The 21,639-nt window shown below is 37.8% G+C and overlaps 1 protein-coding gene across 2 annotated transcripts in view; it reads left to right on the top strand.

The window, feature by feature from the left end:
- The first annotated feature begins 2,155 nt into the window (after window positions 1-2,155).
- Window positions 2,156-21,639, top strand: part of GABRA2 (gamma-aminobutyric acid type A receptor subunit alpha2) — a 57,961-nt gene continuing 38,477 nt past the window's right edge. Inside the window, exons 1-2 of one of the 2 annotated variants that reach the window (XM_041476534.1) lie at window positions 2,156-2,244; window positions 4,745-4,860. In XM_041476534.1, the coding sequence (XP_041332468.1) occupies window positions 2,174-2,244; window positions 4,745-4,860 (187 nt within the window). In that variant the 5' untranslated portion in view covers window positions 2,156-2,173. The remainder of the gene's footprint in view (window positions 2,245-4,744; window positions 4,861-21,639) is intronic. The other variant, XM_041476453.1, reaches the window with a different exon arrangement.

Below are 21,639 nucleotides of genomic sequence, written 5' to 3'. Positions count from 1 at the left end.
ATTTTGATATCTGTGAAGTCACTTTTTCTTAGGGCAAGTAGTTAAAATTAGTTTTCTTTACTTGGAGGGTTGATTCTGCATCTAGTATCAGTTGTTAATTCCTAACAAGTGGGCTTACAGGCGGATCCAAAGAAGACTTTAGATCGACCTGGCAGGGTCCTAACTGACAATGAACAGAGCACATTTTCACATCTGGACAGGGAGAGATGAGGGCCTTGTGTCTTAGACACAGCCAGGGTTAGATGGCTGCTGAAAGAGTGTTCTTCAGATTTCAGGTCTTGCTCCTGTGTCCTTATCTTTGTCATTTTCCACATTTTGGGCTGTCATTTTATAGACTATTCTAAAACAACAACACTGAGCTTATTCCCCCTCTCTTCTCAGTCTTACTCCAAGTTACAAAATATCTCTAAGTTGGAACGAACAAATTGTCTTGATTGCCAAAGTTTTTTTCTTCTTTCTTCTGTTTCTCATCCTCTACTGTGGAGTCATTAAACCATGAAAGGAGAAGGAAACAAGGACACTTCCAATTGCAAACTGCAACAATTAGGAAGCAGGAACACCCCAATTCTATAAGTAACCTAAGAAATTTTTTCTTAATTTTTTCCTGCTTCTCCTTCCCACCTATTTCCCTCCCCTCCTTCCTTGCCCCTCCCTCCCCCATGACCCCCTCCATGTCTGTGCATCCTATTTCACATGTTCATTTTGGAACTGGTATTAATTCAGGACCAAACTTCATAAAAATAATTTCAGTTAAACACAATAAGTGGATCCGTGACATTAAGAGAGGGTAACTGAGATGGTGCTTTGGGCAGTTAAGATATTCAAAGGAAATGGGATAGATGAGGATTGGTTTAAAATGCAAAAAAAAAAAAAAAAAGAAGGGTGAAATATTACTGCCAGTGTTATTTAATTATTTCCGAGTTAACAATGCAAAATGAGGGTACACTAAATATAAACCCTTATCTTTAATTATTAAGCCCGTCCTGTTCTACTTGTACTGGAAAACCTGAAATCAATGAGAATGAATCCCAGCAGCGATCCAGTTACTACCAGAGAAGGGCTGCATATACGAAAGGGGAGCAACGTGCTTTAAAAGACAATGTAACAGAAAGTAATGCAATTTGAGGGGGAAAAAAGGAAAAAAAAATACAAGCGAGGTTTGTTTCCTTGTCTGCCTTCATCCTGAGCTCACATTAAATGATAGACTTTTCTTCTCTCTGCATTCCAATTAGAGTGTTCCAGTGGGCAAGCGGGGAAGGGAATGTTAATGAGGCAGCGGGGAGCGGGCTGGGAGCCGGGGCTGGCGGCTCCCCGCTCCCGCCGCAGTCCGGGGCATCACGGCGCGGCCGGCGGGGCTGTGCCCTGCCAAACGCGCGCTTGACCGGAGGCGACAGAGGTTGAGGAGGGAGGGCTACGGAAAATGTGTTGTACCGGTCCGGGGAGCGCTTTTCGCCCCGTTTCTCGTTCGCGCACCGGCGACGCCGCCGCGCCCGCCCGCTCCGGGTTCCGAGGCCGCGGAAGCCGCCCCGGGCCGGAGCCGGTGCCCCGCGGGCGGGGACCCCGCGCCCTCCGTGTCCCGCGCCGGCCGGGGCNNNCTCCGCAACTTGCCGCCCTGCGGGGCTGCCCCCGCCGCGCCCGCGCCCCCTGCGCTCCCCGGCGGCGGCCGCCGGTGCTCTGCCGAGCAGCTGTCAAACGTGCTGGGCGCTCGGCGGCGACGGGGGGCGGCTCGCCCGCGGTCGGTCCCCGCACCGAGCCCCGGCGAATGGCATGACTCTGCCTCCCGCCCGCCCCCCGACCCCCCGGCTGCGGTGTGCCGTAGTGAGGCGAGGGGTGGTTAAACCCCCGTCCTCCCATACATACGGTTTTTATTTTTTGTTCCTTTTCGTCTCGGGGCTTTCACATCACGGAACAGGAAAGCATCTGATGCGCCGGCTCACATGCCACTTCTGATCATACATTGCCTCCTTGCACAGAGCAGGATCGTTGGGAAAGATGGAGATACAATAAGTTGCTAGTACTGAAAAGTGCTGCAGAAATCCAGTGGTTTCCTTTCTCCAGTGAAGTGACATATTTTCCTCCGGTTTAAGTTGAAAGCGCTGCTTGGCGGAGACTGAGTGTGGCTGAGAGTGGGTTTGTGTTTTTCTTGCACCGTTAGGTTTTGCAAAGAGCAGCGATGAAGAAGAAGCTGGCACTCTCCGAGATGCAGTTGGTTCTTCTCGTTTTATTGGTGTGGCTACCAACAAGGTGAGAGGATATTTAGTTTTGTTGTTCAGTGTGAACGTGTATGTTACAATCTGATAAGGGTAAGCTTGGTTGAGGGGTTATAAAAGTATAGTGTGTAGTAACGTAATAAAAAATCTTTCTTAGCTGTTTGAATGCAGTATTACATAGTTTCGAGAGCAAATGCAGCAGAATGTAGTTTAGGGACCTTAAAAGCCTGATCTCTTGTCCTTAAAGGGTTTGTGAATTGATGCTTTATTCCACCATTAAAATAACAATTTCTTTAAATGCCTTTTTGGATCTTAAAGACTTCAGTTACTGCATAACTGTGGTTCTGTACCATACAAAATGGAGAAACAGATTTTTATTAAGTCACACTGAAAATCACTGTCCTTAAAATAATGTTCATATATTTATTAATATGGGCATGCCTTTTTTTTTCTTTTTTTTTTGGTCAAGCATAATAGAATTCAAAATGATGCTTAAACCTTAAACCTCTAGGTGGAGATAGCATACAACTTCACAATTACATAGAATAAAACAATAGCATCATTTATTAATCAACTTTTCTTATGTTGTGTAAAGTTCTCAATTTCTAAAGTGACAGTATAAGGACAAGTAATTTTTATTACATTATACTTTTGTGTTGCTCACAGTCCCTAAACACATAATTAATTGTAGTTTGTAACTTTGATTTACTTGCTTTGGTTGTGGCTGCAGTACGTCTTGTCCTAATATGGTAAAGACTGTATGCTATATAATGCAAATTTCCTATGATTTAACATGTCTCCAATATTTTTGTTTGTTTCCCAGCAAACAAAATATGTTCTGAAACTATGTTTTCTATTTCACTTTATACCTAACTATGGTGCAGTATTAGTTGAGTCACAGTGGGCCAGATCCTGCAAACCCTACTCAAGTGAGTAATCTTTCTGACGTCAAAGAGACTATAAGCATTATTAAAGACTTTATGCCTGAGAAAAGTTTGCAAGATTCGACCCTAATTTGATGTAATTGCATTGATCTAATATTTTTAGTGGAATCTTGAGTTTAAAAACTGAGATGTACTCTGGTTGTCCCTGAGTACAATGATACATTTTACAAACCAAAAAGGAACCATCCAGTAATTGCAACTAAGAAAAAACTGACACATGAATAAAATCACACATGACATTTTCATGGGTTCTTTGCAGATTATCTGATTTGGCTCGATTCTATGGTTTTTATGATGGAAAGCACAGACTGCAATGATTTACATTTAAATACTTTTTTATGCTGTTGAGCTGGGGACCAACATACAGCCTTTAATCCTTTTATAGCTTGCTTTAGAGAAAATATCACCTAAACCTACTTTTGGTTTGGAGGAGGAGGAGGAGGAGGAAAACATGCTGGCTTTTATGGCATTCAGAATGCCTTCATTTCGAGATGATTAATACTCAAACATTTAGGATTAAAAATTTAGGTAGCTGAAAAAGGTGTAAATGGTAATGCGAGTAGCATTTGATGCTTTACTTCCTTGATACCAATATGCTGGTTTTAAGCAGATAAGACTGATGAGCTCATTTATTTCACATGCATCGTGCTTAAAATTGTTGGCACGGTAACATTTGCATGTGTAAGGCTTTCTGCATGTCAGGGTTCAAACCCTGTGTTCTGGGTGCCCAGGTGCCAGAGGACTGTGGGGCACCACGGCTGGCAGGGCAGCAGGTTCATATTCCAGCCCCTATAGCATGTCCCACCGAGATTTGATCCATAAAGGCTGTAATGTCTCTTTATTGGGGAAGTTTGAAACAATCAGTGATCTACAGATTCTTCTTGACACTTCATTTATGATTCCTTTTTCCATCCAACTTTTGTAAGGTTTGTCTGCATCTAATGGAATATCAGATAGTGCTTTTTATGACAAAATAGCGTTTTAGAAAGATGAAGGCTGGCCACAGCTATCCTGCAGCTTGCTAGTCAGCACTGGTGTTCCCTCCCACCAACTGCTGGCGTCAGAGGACTCCCTGAGCATGATCGCTGGAGTTTTCCCTCATGTTAGTTCTTCTGGTCATGTACATTACATGACCATTGGGTGGAGGCAAATCCACAGGATTTATCCAGAGATGGAGTATGCCTAAGTGAGGACAGATAAGATAGAGCTGGAAGGAGATGGGTTTGTGCATGGGATCCCGGGTTATCAGCCCAGGAGTGACATGCCACCAGAGCCTGGGAAGCTCTTCTAAGGTTTTGCACCAGCACAGCCTCCACTAACTGTGTTTGTGGAGCTTGAAGCAACACTCTCAGTAATGCGATGATGCCTACAAGTAGAGGCTACTGGAAAATGACTTCCTGGATGTTTTAAATAGTATGCTGTTGACCCTTATATGTCTGAACTTGTTATATATAAATTGTGTATTTGTATACTGTTAAATACACCTTTCCTGTTGGAATGCAGCAAGTAAAGGCCAGCACAAAAAAAATGCATGTTGAGTGTATGTGAAAACATACTTAGCACCTTCTAAAATGTAAAATATCCATTTAGATCAGTGCTGGCTGACTCCCTGGAAGACGAAGCTAAGAATAACATCACCATCTTTACAAGAATTCTAGACAGACTTCTGGATGGTTATGATAATCGCCTCAGACCTGGATTAGGAGGTAATACAACCAATTAAAGATTGATTTAAAAAAATCAATTTTAATGTTCAGATTTTATGCAGTGATATTCTTCCTTCAGGGTTTTTTTTTCCCTAACAACTGGTATGTATCTTGATAAATTATTTATAACTACATTCACCCAGATGAATCATTTGAAGTTTGAGGAAGATAACATCTATGAATGGAAAGAAGGCATTTTCACACATTTATCTTAAGTAAAAGGAAAAAAAAAATCGGGTGTTTTAACATAGTAAAACAGAATGTGAACAAAAATAACATCTAAAGCTGTTATTCCAGTCAGGGAATTTTGGTTGAACAAGGAATGCAGGCTTAATTCCCTGCAATCTGATAGGTGTATGTTTTCAGAAATCTGCACAAGAGTTTTGTGAGATGCATATAAATTCCACATTGTAGATTCGTTCCTTGGCCCAATAAGTTCAGTGAAAATGTTGTGATTTTGACTTCTTTGGAATTAGGGTGTCGCTGGTAATATACATTTCGTTTCTGGGCACCTTGCACTTATTTGAGCATTTGGAAAAAAAATACAGAAAAAGAGAATATTGAAGGACAGAGGTCACTGCACTCTTGTGCCATGACTGTCAGTTATTTTTCAAAATGTCAGTTCTCATTTTGATTTTAAAGCTGTATGCCATCTTATGTCAGTATGTGTTATATAGGCAAGAAATTTAAATAATTTTATGGTGTTGAAAATATTACTGTGTACAGAAAAATGTGACATAGGGAGGGGCTGAATATCTTAGTTTTGACAATATTTTGTCTACTACTATTGTTTATCTGTATTTATACTATCTAACATTGACATGCATGATTCAAATATACACTTATACTGCCATTATTATTATTTGTAACAGTTTTGGTAATTGTAATTTTCAACCTAGAGACTGTTTCAGCTTGGTGAAACTAATTCTAGTACAAAATCCTTGGGAGCCATTCCTGTTCCTGTTGATTTCAGGAAGATCAGGCCCAAAGCTAGAGACATGCTCCAGCTTCCATGGAAATTACAATAACAGCTCTGATCAAATTACGCATTTGCTGAAGCTCAGAGTTTTTATCCAACACTATTCCATCCTGACCTGTGGCTCTGTTGCTGTTCTGGTCCTGGGGAATTGTGGCTTGAATCTGACACAGCAGAAAGTGGGAGCTGATGCTGACTAAAACAGCTTTCTCATTATACATTGCTTTTAAACTAGGATGTCTTTTCATTTCCATTTCTGGCCTCTTTACAGTGAAGGCTTGTGAAATATTTTGTAGTCAAAGATTTCTTAATTTGGATGATACAGGGGACCTATAGCACTACTGATGCCAGAATTTATATAGTAATGTTTAACATGGAGTTTTGATTTCTTTGCAAAATACTCAGATGTAAGAATTTAGGGATAGTATAAACATACAATGACTTGCAGAAACATTTCATATCACCAAGCTCATGTTGAATTGATGGGACTTTTAAAATAATGCATTTTATTAGAAAAATAGCCAGTTTTCTTGCTTAAAGGAATGAGCCATTTAATGAGAGCAGTCTGCAGTTTCTTTGCATACCAATTATTTTTTTTAATATTGAAATAATATTGTTGAGAACATGAAATAAAGAAAAGATCTAATGGATTTTTCTTTTATATCTGTCACTAAATTTGCTTCAAAATAACCTCCCTCTTTTTCTTTATGAAGCCTCATAGATAATTAAAACATACTCTGAGAGCAAAAAAAATTAAAGAATTAACATCTGTTTGATATTGGTATACATGGCAATCAACCCATGCAGAATATGTGTGAAATGAAACTGTGTCATGCATATTAAACCGTGGTGATTCATGACACATTAATCTTAATCTTCAAGAATACTTCAGTTGTGGATGGATGGATTCAGTTTAAAAGAACACTTGTAAATGGCAGTTGTGATAATTCATGATACAAAACATACCAAACAAGACTTTTGTACATATTGCTTAGTAATTATGTAGTTTCATATTTCAGGAGTTTTCTAGCAGTTTATTCCTTTTTCTTTATTGACCTGTAGTCTGAAAAGAGATGTGGAAACAATGAACCTTTTTTTTTTTTAACACTACATACCTAGTAAGCCTGGGAATTTCTAAAAGTGTTTTTGCAAGAGATTACTGCATTCTGACCATGCCACACATCATTAATTTAAGATACCTAGTCTCAGTTGTGTTTCACTTCCCTTTATATGAATCTGAAATAGATCATTTGAATGCAGCAGGGTGTTTACTTTGGCACAGCAGTTTGCATTATCGTGCGCATATCACTGCTATGACTGGCATCACAATCTGGCCTAACGTGTAAAACAGAAATAGTCCAGGGTCTGAGATCCTTCTAAAGTCATCTGAAAGCAAGAGCTGTTCATCAGCCCACTTTCACTTGCTGTGAAAGACATTTTCAGAGGTGCTTTATAGCAAGAATTTAGCTCATGGTAGAAAACTGCTCCTTTAGTAATGAAATGTTTTGGGTTGATACCGACATTTTATCTAGTTATTGACCAACAAAAGGGAAATGTACAGGCTTCTTGAAAGTCTGTATATTAAATTCAACTAAGTGAATGTCTGATTGGGAGGTAGTTCTTGAATTAAGGGATAGATTTGTAATTAATTTTACTGCGAGACTTAGTGTGAGTACTGACAGCATGCAACTTGATGCTTTACTGATGCAATTCAAAACAGACTATTTTCTATAGGCTCTTGAGGAAGGTTTAACTTTTACTGGTGGTACACCTCAGTCAGATAAACAGGTTTTGGCTGTTGGCTGTTGGCTATCCTAGCAGCTGTGATCTTGAGTGGTGTATGAACACTACAATGATGAAATGACCTGCAAAATGGGTGTGGGCAGGGAGAAAATGACACTGCACCATCTCCTGAAGCCAGAGACATCTCATATGACTTAGATATATACCCCAGCCTGCTGTATTGATATGGATGAGCATGGGTTTATTCAAGGGGAGATAATCTTTTCTCTGTACTCATTTTATGCTAAGCACAGGATTGCAGCTGGAACACTCTTGACTGCACTTTCAGCTCTGAAGTGAACTATTTTACCCAAACATTCCATACCATTTCTGTTTAGTCATCAAAATACATTACATGTTTGACTTCAAAACAAATTTTACTGTATCATTAGCATTAATTTGTATGAAATATAGCCATGCAAATGGCAAGTCATACAGACCTTATTTGTTTATGACTTTCTACAAGTCATGAAGGTATTTTCTTCTTTTTATTTGCTGTATGTTTGCAATACACTTAGGGTAACATTTTTTCGTGAATCTTTTGCTTTTTATTAGCATGTAGAAAAGGAAATCCACACATTAATGGGCACTAAAACTAAGCAAGGAACCAAAATATCTGTTAGTGATTGAATTATTTGTCTGCTCCCCTCTGCCCCATGAACAGACACGATAATAATGCTGGATACTTCAGTATTGTGACTATCTCTATAAGTTATTCAGTCTTCTTTACTTTCTCACATCTGAAATTAGCCTTTCCAATTGCTAAAGAACTTCTGTCTTTTCTACTCTTGGAAACTTAAAAACCAGAACTGAACAGAAAACTTAAATGTTGGAGAAAAAAAACCAAACAGCAAAACAAACAAGAGGGAGGTTACAAGGACAGAAGAATGGACTTCATATCCTATAATTTCAAGTGCCATATTGACATTGAAAAGATCTATGAAAATGTCAGGATCCTTCTGCAAACTGTGGTCAGTTTGACCAGCTTCAGGAACGGCATTCTTATTGTAACCAAAGAGTTGAATGCTGGTTGTTAAAAAAAGAGGAAGATAAGACAGTAGGTAGGTGAAAATTAAATGCACTGTGAATCTATTTTGAAGGAACCATCTCTGCTTTCAAATGTCCTGATTGCTTTAAGCAAGCATTTGCATTGCATTTCTCATACAGACAGACCAAATCCTCTTTCTTTGGAACATTTTGTAAATCAGTTGAAGATGAAAACTGAAAAGAATGGAGAGGAATTCTTGCTGACTATTTCTATCAGAGAGATGGTCAGCAGTAAGCACTTGCAGGTGTGATCTTTCATCTTTGGAAAACTGGATATTTCATTGCACAGAATCAGTGTAATGGTGTAGAATATCAGACTTGGTGATTAAAAATTGTGTGATGTGCTCACCAATATGAGCACAAGGGAAACCCATTTTTTCACAGATTACCTTTGTCTCCTGCCCAGATCAGGAGACCTGTATCCATATATATGTGTGTGTGTGTGTTCATCAAATAGTTGGAGGTTTTGAGTTGCCAGGAGACACAGCCATGGTCATATGCTGATAATCTGGAATATGTTGAATTTAGGGCACTGTATTTATACATTGCTGTGATTCAGAGTTTTTAATGAGCTTCAGAAGAGTTTGTAGCTATAGCAGTCTCTAGCTGGGGGATCCTCGTTTGGCTAGTCCCCTAGCCAAACCTAGTGGTGTTTGTCAGCCCCAAACATGCTTAATGCAAATTCAGAGAATCATAAAGGAAGGTTCTTTGTCTATTTTTTTTTTCTGCAGAGCACTACTAGAAATCTTCCACTACTGTTTTTAAAGGAAAAAAGTGCAGTTCCCCATCTCATTTCTGGTTGCTTCCTTAGCCTTTTTTTTTGATCCAGGTTAATCTTTTGGAAATGGTAATATCTCTCTGCCAGTGCTAGTGCAGAGCAATTCAGAGCAGCACTTGCATCATCTGAAAGCCCACTGTCTTTGTAGCTATGCTGGGACACAAAGGGATAAACTACTGTATGTATGCTCCTCTTTTGGGCATACCTGGAAGGGCCACATGGAATCTGGCCATAATGGTGCTTCCAGAGGAGTCAGTGAGAAACTTATGTTAGAGCTGTGGATAATGTATATTGGCAAAAAGCATTCCTTGTAAAAAATGGAGAAGCAATAGAGAGCAGGATATGAAAATCTCATTAATAACTTATCCAGGGCATGCAGACAGGCAGTGCTAAGATGCAAGAGCAGAACTAACTCAGTAGCTATAAGCATTCCAGGGAACGATTCATTAGGAAAGTGGAAGGATAAAAAACCTACAGAAATCTCTTTGATACTAAAGAACAAACCAGAAAAATTGTCTCGTATGCGATAGGGCTGAGTAGCTATACAGAGGTTATTTGGTTATTTATTTATTGGAAGTCTGTGAATAAATCAACAGTGAAGATGTAAAAATAAAATTAATGCTACAACTGTGCAGGGTAGGACAATTGGGGAAAGTGTTGCACGGTGCAAAGCAAAACAGTCACAGAATCACAAAATAAGCTGAGTTGGAAGGGACCCACAAGGATCATTGAGCCCAACTCCTGGGCCTGCACAGCACCATCCCACAGAGTCAAATGCTCTGCCTCAGATGAGTTATCAGAAATGTAGGTACTGTACAGTAGTTAGATGTGCCTGTAGAGGAGCTAGTCTGGGAGGCTCTCCCAGTTCACTGAACATGTATGTTTGTGCTTTTTTTTCTCTCCTGGCAAAGCATCGGCATTTGCTTCTAATGCTGGAATTACTGCTGACGACACCAAGGCTGAATTAGAGCTTTGCTTACTTTTGTCTTATCTGCAAGGAAGCTGTGAAAGCAGATACTGCAGATTTCTCTGTGGCTCATTGGTGCTCATTGTAAATCAGACTGACAGGGTGGTTCCTTTTTTTCAGCCAGATTTGATGGACAAAGACATCAAAACCATCACCTTTTCTCTGTGATGCAGTTATTTGTGGTATCCAAGGTATTCTACTGTTGACTGCTTTCCACTAAGGCCTTTTATCTTGTTAAATCTTGCAATGATTTTTTTTCTATCTGAAATATACAACCACTTTCTCATTCAGGCTGACTAGTTTAAATAGCTAAGTACCAAAGGAATGCAATATCATAGTTCCAAAGTTTTTATTACCCTTGTGTAATGATACAATTGCCATAAAGCTACCTGAATTAGAAATATAATTATTATTTAACTAATGTAAATCTAAAACATTTTCAGAAATATTTAAGCGCATTAGAAATTCATCCAGGATAACTTTGGGTATTTTAATGGATTTCATGGGTTTTTACTAGTGGATTTTAACCAAGCAAAATGTTAATTTAAAATGTCGTAATCAATGTAGATGTTGCTTACAAAGAACAAAATTATTATTCAATCTGTAGAAACAAAGAGATTTTGCAATACAAAATTAATAGTATTTGGGGTTACACTAAAAGGTGTACTTATAAAGAATATCAGGCAAATGCTTTCATGTTTACTGCTGTGATGCATCCATGGAGTACTCAGTTTTGTATATTATTTTTATAGGAGACACACAGAGAATTACATTTCAAGTATTTTCTTAAGTAAGATGTACCAAAAAAAGAATGCTAATTAAGAATGTAAGAAGGAAGCTATAGAGATCTCTTTTTCAGTTATATAATCACCTATTATATATTATGTATATATATATATATAATATGTAGATATTGTGAAAATTTTGGTGAAGAGCTATTAAATCACTTTATAATAAAGCACTGATGGTCTTTGACATTTTGGGTTTAGATGTATGGGATGCAGACAATGTTTGGAATACACTGAACTTCACAAAGGTGAAAAAATGGACCTTAGAATATGTTTGATTTAAGGAAAAATGGCAATTATATCACACTGTGATATGACTAGCATCACTATTTAGTGATGTTGATTTTTTGTTTGTGTGGCAACAACCAATATTTAAGCAAATAGTCAAGCATAACTTTCAAGACAATTAATGGGCAATTTTTCACATTTTGTTTTCAATGAAAACTAAAAACTTGGGATTAAATGGGCGCGTATAACTCCTTCAACTTCTTTGTGTAGAAAAGGTTGGAGTTTTTGTAACCTTTCTTCTGGAGCCCTCTAATGGTAAATATACATTTAAATATATTTTCTGTGTTTTAGCACCCATAAAGAAAAATCTGCTACAAGACATTCATTCATAGCACAACGGGTTTCTACTGCATTCAAGGCCTGATTGTGGCAAAACAGTGTAACAATACTGTCTCTTTGTGAGACATAATCTAAAAGGACCAAAAAAAAAAAAAAAAGAATGATTTTCTTCTCCTCCTCAGCTTTACTAGGCAAAGTCATAGCTATTAGGCTAATGCTGATCATTTTCAACAGTTGCAGAGATAATGGCTGCTCAGAGTTGTGGTGGAGTTTCCATCTTTGTGGAGACCCTCACAGTCTGACAGAATATGACCTGGGTAACTTGCTGTGTCTTCAGAGATTGCCCTGCTTTGGACCTTCCAAAGGTTCTTTTTAGACGCAGTTGTTCTAAGATTCTTTAACTGACAGCCAGCAAGACATTGAAATAATGGCTGCAGCTTTCCATCTTACTTGGAAAAGGTGAAAAAAAAATGTAGTATATTAGATCTTGAATATACAGCTGAAGGAAAGAAGTCTGTGTAAATGAAAAGTTTTAACTGCTCCAGAACAGCAGGATGCACAGTGTTGTACAACTCTTGAGCTTATTATTCATAAAGACCCCACTGAAAAATATAAGATTTTGGGTAGACAGAATCTGCAAAATTGAAGTGGAAATATCCTTGTTTATGGTCTTAGCCGCATTTTTCCTACTATCACCTTATGCTGAAGTCCTGGAAAGGGTTAAATATGTGAAAAGACAGTATTTTAAAGGACAGGTGCTGTATTTAATCAAATACTTTTCAGTTTACTTCAGCAGTGTACAGGGAAGTGAAAAGCTGCAGAACACTGTGTATCCTAGAGATCAACACCTCCTCAGGAAGCACCCAGGAACCTCTAATCACAGCCACTCTGAAGTGCCCTGAGACACCTTCCAAGGTTCCTCCCGTTTCGTTCTTCTGTTTTTATATTGCCCTTTTCTTTTTGAAATATCTATCTATTTTATCCATTCTTATAAAAAAAAGCCCATCTGTCTTTTTTGACCAAGATTTGATGAATTTATTTAATTCTGTCTGAGTATAGTGTTAGCCAAGTCCAGGTGAGACCTGCCATGTAGATGCAGCTATGTGGGGTGTTTTTGTGGCTGGTTTGATGAATTTAATTTGATGAATTTATTACTCTGTCTGAGTATAGTGTTAGCCAAGTCCAGGTGAGACCTGCCATGTAGATGCAGCTATGTGGGGTGTTTTTGTGGCTGGATACCCAGCACTGCCTTCCCCTCCTCCCAGGTACAGCTGCTGACATCCGGCTGCCTGAAAGATTTCTTATCCAGTGAAACTGGATGGAGGTGGTTGAAATGATGTGAAGGCAGACTCCTAGGTGCTAGGACTACATATTCCTGTTTCTGTTTTCTTGCAATGCTACCATTTCGCGACTGTCTTTAAGAATAACCTTTTCAATGCACAATCTAGTGCATCCAATTTTTAGAATTAATAGTGTGGAGAGAGACGTGTTTCATCAAAAAGGATCATGCAGAAGGACATTGTAATTGTCTGTATATTAAAACAGCACACGCTTTTATTTTTTTCCCAGTATTTTGGTCTGTTTTAATTGTCAGTATTCGTGGCTACAATTAATATCTAACAGTAGCTTCTAAATACTCCAAATAACATACATTATTAAGTAGAAAAAACCCTGTTTTTAAATAACCTGGCATTGGGGTAATACAAACCAAGGTGAAAAACCACTGTGAACAAGAAACATGGGAGAGGGAAGGAGGGCAGAACAAAAGAGATGATGAGTGAAAGAAGGAGATAAAATTTTCATACTAACCATTGACCACTTTTAAACAACTGGCAGATTTAAATAGCTGTATGATAGTTTTTTCAGATATTCTTTGGAAACTTGAAAGTAGAATAGATATTTTATTATTATGGTATATGCATGCATTTAAATTTCTGATATTAGTGTTGTTCAACAATGAGTCATCCATCTCAAGAAACAGGTACAGAGGATGTGTTGCTGTACTATTCACCAAACTGCTAAATTAAAGCATCAGCAGAAGATTTTGAATTAATACTGTCAAAAGTCTAATAAATTTTAATTATAAGAACCAAAGGACTTTAGTATGCCAAGTTTAATCTTTAAACACATTTTTATATCTGGTTTTTTTTCCATGTTAATGCTCTAATGAAATTAATCAGCAGCTAAAAGAAATTTTGTTTACCACTGCCACCCTATTAATAGTTTGCAGAGTATTTCACCACTAGTTTGTGGAAATTGTGTGTAAATCACAAAAGTATGATTCTGCTAGTCTTCCAGGAGTGGTATTGCTATTTGGGAACCATTTATGTGATTACTGTGTAGCACATGGCTCCTGATTTACATTCCTTAATTCCTTGCCATATGTTGAGGGCTATTTAATAATTAGAGCATTTAACACTGTGAAAGCAATGTAAATCAATTCCCCTCTTACCTGGGATTATTGTGCACATCAGAGAACATTGAACACTTTAGTGAAGTTGTGCAGCTGGAGAGATTGGATTTTTTAATGTATATACATACATATTTGGTCCTCCCCATGCTTTTTTTTTTTTTTTTGATTGAAGCAGTAGAGATCACATGTCCTTATCTGCAATTTGTTTGGGAAAACGTGGGTGTCCCCTGTTCCATCTGCTTAATCTATGCTTTTTCACAGACTGTAAATTAAGTATTTTACAATTTTGTAGTGCTATGACTAATAGACTTGATTGAAGATAAAATTCAGTGCTATGGACCACTGACCTTCATGTATGGTTCAATAGAAATCAGTTAAAAACTGGTGTATGCTGTAAAATTTTAAAGACTGCTTGCATTTATGATCTTTGATGTGAAGGTAGTTTCCTGGAGTTAAGTATCTTCATTTAGCGCTTTCTTTGTTTTAATTTTAAAAATTGCATACTGTCCATCTCTTAAATACCTAGATGACATGAAGGCAATGTATGTTCTGACTGAATGATTGCCCTGAATGTTGCTAGTTCTTCTTTGTTTGTCTCAATTGCTTGGTGCTGATTCTCTCATCCAAGAGGGGTAATTGTCTTCTAACACATTCCCTCCTTCTTCTTTCTTGTATCTATTCTCAGTTGTTCTAAGACAATAGGTTCCTCAGACTCCTATCAGGAAATTAGGAAGTATTATTATTCTTAATTATTATTATTATTATTTCCACTTTTAAAAGTGTGTAAGCCTCTTAGCACAACACCAGAGAGCAGAAAAGAAATGGAACGGGTGGGAAAGTCTCCGTTTTTATTCAGGAATTTAGAGGTGGGTTCAAGGGACAGTTCCTACCCTTAATACACCAGCATAATGTTCTAGATGTTTCATTCTGAGTGACAATCTAAAGGCTACTGTAGATGCCTGTTTATTCCAGCTATTTGAAATAATAATTTAAAGGCTCACTGAATGAGAAGCAGCTGAAGAGTGTTGTATTGTGGTGTATATAAATGAGAAACCCAAAGGTTTTAGTCATAGATGCAATGCTGTGCTTACATAACCTCTCTGCCATCCTAAGGCATTCCACAGCATTTCATGGACTTGTTTGTGTCAGTAGTTTTAACTGAGCATCAAACGGTGAACTTTTTTTTACCAGATCTTTAAATGTGAATTTGGTACTGCATTGTCTCATGCAGTTTCTGAAAGGAAAAGCTAAGAGTCTTCCACCTGGGAAAATAAATAAATAAATAAAGAAGTGAAGAAGAGAAGGGAAAAATATAAATTCCTGTTATCTGAGATGAGGAAATGGTCACATTTTTTATAATCCCTTTTCATCTGCTGGGTGCTAAAAGCTGTCAGAGAATTCTTTATGCTTTTACTAGGCATTTTGTCTTTAATGACCATTAGAAGAAAAAAAAAAATAGATAATCTGGTTTGCTACTGCATGATATGCTATTTTTAAAGTAATTGACTGTTTTAAAATAATATCTGCAGTAGATATTACCTGCATTTTCACAAATGCTTCTGCTTAGAACAATATGCACTTTAAGGAACTGGTTTCTGGTTAAAATCATATTAGGCATTATTTCAAATTAAAAATAAAAACAACAAAACCACCCTATTTTTTAATTTATGCCTGTAAAATGTCCAATCTCTTAATTTAATATTAAAAGCAGATTCCGGTCCCAAATATATAGTCTTTCCACATATAGAAACCTACTGGATCCTCAACATTCCATGGACAGGCAGAGGCAAATTCTCTTGTCACAGGCAAAAATAAAAGACAAATTTGAGGCTGCTTAATCCAAGCTCTGGGAGTATCCTGGGAGTATGTTTTAGAGGAGATTCAGGGAAACACTGTTATCTCTAAAGTAGCTTGGAGACATTCAAGTGACTCAGCTGTGGGACTTTTGAGTGCTACAGTACACTTCTTGTAGACACTTCGCACAGCCTTAGACTAAGACCTTTTTATTATATCCAGTATTAACTGGATAACAGAAGAATAACTGACAACTCTGTAACATGTTAAAATGGGAATTAAAAATTGCTTCATTGCTGTCCATGCCAGTATTTTTTGCCTATCTGGGAGATGCTTGTTGAAGTATTAAAATTACTCTTTGTTGGATCAAGCCATGAACTCGTTGTTTGTCAGGATTCCTCTCTAGCAGGAGCTTATTACCCATGACCATCCCCGGAGTTGTCCTGCTAGGCAAAAAATGTTAAAAATAAAAAATTAAAGACAGCTTGGCAGTCAGTGTGATTTGTGCTGTGTCTTGAAACCATAACTCTACTCCTGACTTCCCTGCGTTTCAGCAACTGTGATGCTCAGGAACGTGTGAAGAAAGTGCGTGTCTATGTGTGCTAAAGCATGCTAGGTATTTAGGGTGTTAACATGCACACAACCTCTGGCTGATTTTGGTAATTCCTCTGGCTAGCTTTTTTGAGAATATAGAGTAGTCTGCATAAACATTAATTTCCTGTACTTCACAGTTATTTTACCTGGCTTGAAATAGGAACTGCTGCCTGCTTGATAGAAGGATTAGAACGCTGTCTATTTTTAATTTTTTTTTTTGATAGTGCATCACAGTCTTCTGAAATACTATTATAGAATTTCATACAGCATTACATATGAAAAATATATTTGAGGATCCGGCTTCAAAAAAATGCATTAAAAGTGCCCACTAATATGCAGCTCTATTAAATAAAGGCACTACCTTTTTCTACCCTTGGTTCTTGTCATGCTTGAATGCAAAGTACGAGGCTAGCAAAAGATAAAAGAGCTGCAGCTCCATTTTTAATGACTATACAATCCAGGACTATAATACCCAGACACTAAGCACAGATATTAAATTAATCTGTCTGAAAGGATCTTCATTTTCAATGCTTTCTTATGTCTGTTGATCTCTAGAGGATCTCCATCAGCCTTTGGGACTTTGGAACATGTGAGTTTCCTACTTTATTCTGATAGCAGCAAGCCTTGGGAAGATGCCAGCTTCTGGTGATGTGACTGCTTGCCACAGAACAAGCGAGACAATCCTTCCCAGAGCTTCATCACAGTTTCTGTCAGCTCCAGGGTGGCTACTTTTTTGCCATGGCTGACCACAGAGACAGACATAATCCAAAGGCTTCTGCTGAAGCTGGTAATCACTAGGTGAAGACTTTTTCACTGACTTCAGTGGGCTCTGGCATGCTACCCAAATTCCTCATTAAATAATTAACGAGGCTAATAAGCACTGTGACAGTGTTTGTTTTAGCTTAGAAAAAGTAGTGTAGCCAAGGAATGAAATGCTCTATGTATATCATATACATATATATATATATCTGTGCATACTTGTTCTCTATGTATATGTGATAATATATTATCACAGTTTCCTGGACATTCCACTGAATTCTGTGGCCATTTTACAGGTGCTTGATGCAAAAGACTTCTGATGTTCTTCCAGGAAATGACAAGAATTTAGGGTTTTTTAAATGTTTAGAATGTGGGAAGGTCATGAAGGACAGCGTCCTTTCATAATTTGTACTTTCACTGGCAAGTTTACATGTTACATATTTAATATATATATGTGAACCAAAGTGGCGTCTGAAATCTAATTTGGGTAAAATCCAGGATGAGTGATCTTGGTTAGAAAAGCAGCTGGGCCTATGTAAGTGATGGGCAAGCAAGTAAGCTAGCAAAAAAATAAAAGTTTTTGAAGAGCCAATAGCCACTATACGAGAAAAACACTTCTTAAGAAACCCTGACTTGGCTGCATTATGACTGCAAAGAGAAACTGGAAGCTGCTACTTTTTAAAAACGATACTGCTGTTACGGGTAGATGTGGTTTGAAATGCAGGAGGGACCGTCAGAGTGAGTGTATCAAATGGGATGATTTATAAATGCTATGACTTGGAATAAAGCACAGAGATTAAACCTGATATTAGCCTAGAAGTGTAATTCAGCAGAATTTGCCAAGGTGTTCCATGACTCTAAGTACTGAGGTCATAAAATTCAAACATTTAGAAAAAAGAAGATAGATAAAGACCTCTGAGTATAAGTTTCTGCAACCTGGAATAATTTTGGGAATTTTTCTGCCTTACCTACATGTTATGATTTTCTCTCTAGTAGCGCAAATCTCTGAGCAGAGTAGACAGAAATACGGTCTCATGCGAGTAATAACTTTGCCCTCTCTACTTGTGTGATGACACCAGTTCAGGTCATTTCAAATAATTACTGCTCTACTTTATCAAAGTCTGCTCCCTTCCAGACTTCCAGACTTGTTTGAGTGCTCTTTTTGTCTTCCCTGTCTCGTGCTTTAGAGAGTGTTGGGGCCGTCTGGTTCATTTTAGCTCCATCATGCTTATCCAGTTGATCTAAACAATGCAGGAGTCATATTTATTACTCAGCCTGGTAATTATAAACTCCTCATCCTGATGGAAGCTGTAGTGTCTAAAGGGACAAGATTTAGTGCTGATGTTTTAGTTTTCATTTGTGTGACATGTGGTTTTGGTTTGCTGCCAAATGTGTTGTGCGTTAGCTAAATTCTTTTTACTTCAACATTTAAGTAATCTGTTTCAGCAAGATCACATTTCTTCCAGCCAAACTCAACTATGTTTTCAATCTCATGTTTCTATTGAACATTTTGTGCAACTTTAAATTAAAATTCCTCATGCTGGTAGTTTATTTTAAAGCTGCGTGCTTTTAAGTTTTTTTTGGTTTTTTTTTTGTTTTTTTTTTTTTTTTCTTTGTGGTGTGTGAGGATGTAATGAAAAGGGGAGAAAGGGAGATTTGGTGAATTTCAGGGCAGTCTTATGGGAACAAGTTTCATATTGCCCATGTGTTCAGATTGTTCTTTTCAATGATTTAATTTACTTCTTTTCAATATTTTGTCTCTCCCCTTTTAATGGTCTACACTAATGTTCATAATTACCCAGCTTTTACAAGTATTTATACAACCAAAGCATCCATATTGTATTAATACCTTTACAATGAACCTCTAAATTGGAGGAATACTCTGTTTAAATGATAGGGAAAAAATCCAAAAAGCTGTCTAGATAGTTAATTGCTTTCCTAATCATTTGGCAGTCAATACCTCTGAGATTGTCAAAATGTTGCCGGAGGTGACAAAAGTCTATGAAGTTCAACAGTAATGAGTGAGAGCATCTAAATATCTTCTTTTCCCAGTGCAAAGAACCAATTAAGTTATGCACTTTTGGGTTTGAAATCTCTTTCCTGTTAAAGTAGTGGTCGGGTTCAGGCTGGATACTGGTTGGTTGATTGGCCCAGTGTGATGTGAGCTGCACCAGTCAGTACAGCAGCCTTCCCATCAGGGATAAAGTACATTCCAGATTAAACGTCTTAGTTACTCCCTACCTGATTTGGAAAAGGGATCTGAATCCATGTTTCCCACTTTCCAAACCATTTATGTAGACACGAGGCTTTTGATCATTCTGAGGAAGTGGCTTCTTCACTGGAGATGTTTTACTTACTTATTTGTATAAAACAGCTACATATGTGTCAGAACATGGACTGAGATCTCTTTTTTCCTGCTGGCCTTTAGAGGCATTCATGGTCTTTGGCCAGTTGGCCCCACAAAGATGAGGGCTTAGGTTTGTCAGTTCCCACATCTCCTGTACCCCACATATAGTAGAATTCATTGCTTCCAACAGCTGGGCATCCTATGTGGAACATGAACAAAGCTGGGCATGTTGGCACATCTCAGAGATAGTGTTGGCATAACTGTCTACAAATGTGGTTCTTAAAGTCGATAAACTGAGTAGGAATCTGTCAAGCTAAGTAATTAAAAATGCTGAAGAGGAGCATGCAGTTGAAGTGTTTCCTTACCGACACATGTGAAACAACCAAGTTTGGGTGTGAAAACTTTACCAGTCTCCTTTTCATCTTTTCACAGGGGTGTTCCCTCTCATGTCATTCCTCCTTTCCTGAAAAGAGCCATGAGAGAAGCTGATGGTCAGGTTTAATGGAAACTTCTAAAATAGAGAGCAGCTCTTGTCAAGTGCATGCTCTAATTTGAAGCAGAGACATGAACTCAGTTACTGTGTGTCAGGTTCTGTCTTGACCACAAAGGTGAATTTTCTAAGACACAGCATGCTTCCTCAGTCTTTGGAAGGAATTGTTCTGCTTTGTGTAAATAATTGGGTCTTGAGCAGAGGCTTCAGTTTAAGTCTGCACTATCCCATGAGTGCTGCTAGGCTGTGGAATCAGTCTCTTGCTTGTTTTCTTGCTTTCTCTCTCAAAATCTTTCTGGCTCAGTAAATTTGTAATTATTTATAGTTTGAGGAACTCGCTGGGACTTGGTTGAGAGCCAGTTCTTTAGGCTGCTTGGCAGCATTGGGATATTTTTGCCTTAAGGTGGAAATATAAGCAGCCAGGGAATTTTAGGTACTGACAATGTTAGACAGCAATTTAGAAATAAAGGGGATTCAGACAAATATAATTGCAAAATTTAGTCATTATGATCTGGACCACAGAGACATTCAGAATAACTTTGATTGATTTTAATGGAAACTTGGAGCTTAAATAATTTTGTGCAGCTTGTCCAATATACTTTAAGAGATAATTTGGCACCAAAATCAGCCTTTAGCACTATCCTTGAGCAACTTTCTCAAATTTGTGGAGAAAGCATAAAATGAAGTTAAAACTGCACCTCAAATGTCGCTTGTATCCAAGGTTCTTCATTCATAGGACCCTTTGGAAATTTAAATTTCTGATCTGAAGTAATAAGGTTTGCAAATTAAAGGTCACTTGGGAGAGAGAAGAAAATGTAGTAAATATAACATTTGTGTGTGATCTGCACTCTTCTTTTTGACTGAGAGTTAAACCTCAAATTTGTCATATACATGTGAAAATTATCTTAGTAATGTGTAAAGGTTCTCTCAGCACAGAATTTTTTTGTTTTTTTCATTTGATACCTGGTAATGGTGCTAAGGCAGTTTGCACCAGCATCTTCTACATACAGCACAAAGAGTAAATACTGATTATGATAATATATCACATTATTTGTGTTGCAGATGTGCCTACATATCATTCTATGCACATTTTGTGGGTAATCTACTCCTAAAAAAGCTGTTAGTTTAGCTAAAAACATATCTGAGAATGTTTTCACAAGTCATATTTTTTGCTACAGTAGAGAAGGGTGCTGACAGTTAAGCTGAATTCTTTTTTCCAGGTTAGTGTGTTTTTCTGATAGTCAAAAAGTCTCACTCGTCTCCAAAGAAACACTAATGTTTAACTGAATTATTGTCTTATAGAAAATTCTTGTCATTTTGAACAAGTTTTAATTATTTTAGAATAATGGAGTGGGCTTATATGCAGCCAAAGTATTCTGTTAGTGTAAATGACATAATAATATTTATGGTACTGCTTTACAGGGCTGCTGAATTTAATAAGTTCTGAATAGGCCTTTGGAGTGCCCTTGATAGACTT

Source organism: Pyrgilauda ruficollis, unplaced genomic scaffold (genome assembly GCF_017590135.1).
Source record: "Pyrgilauda ruficollis isolate IOZ18807 unplaced genomic scaffold, ASM1759013v1 scaffold1, whole genome shotgun sequence".
NCBI classification, from domain to species: Eukaryota; Metazoa; Chordata; class Aves; order Passeriformes; family Passeridae; genus Pyrgilauda; species Pyrgilauda ruficollis.
This window is presented reverse-complemented; position numbering and strand designations above follow the sequence as displayed.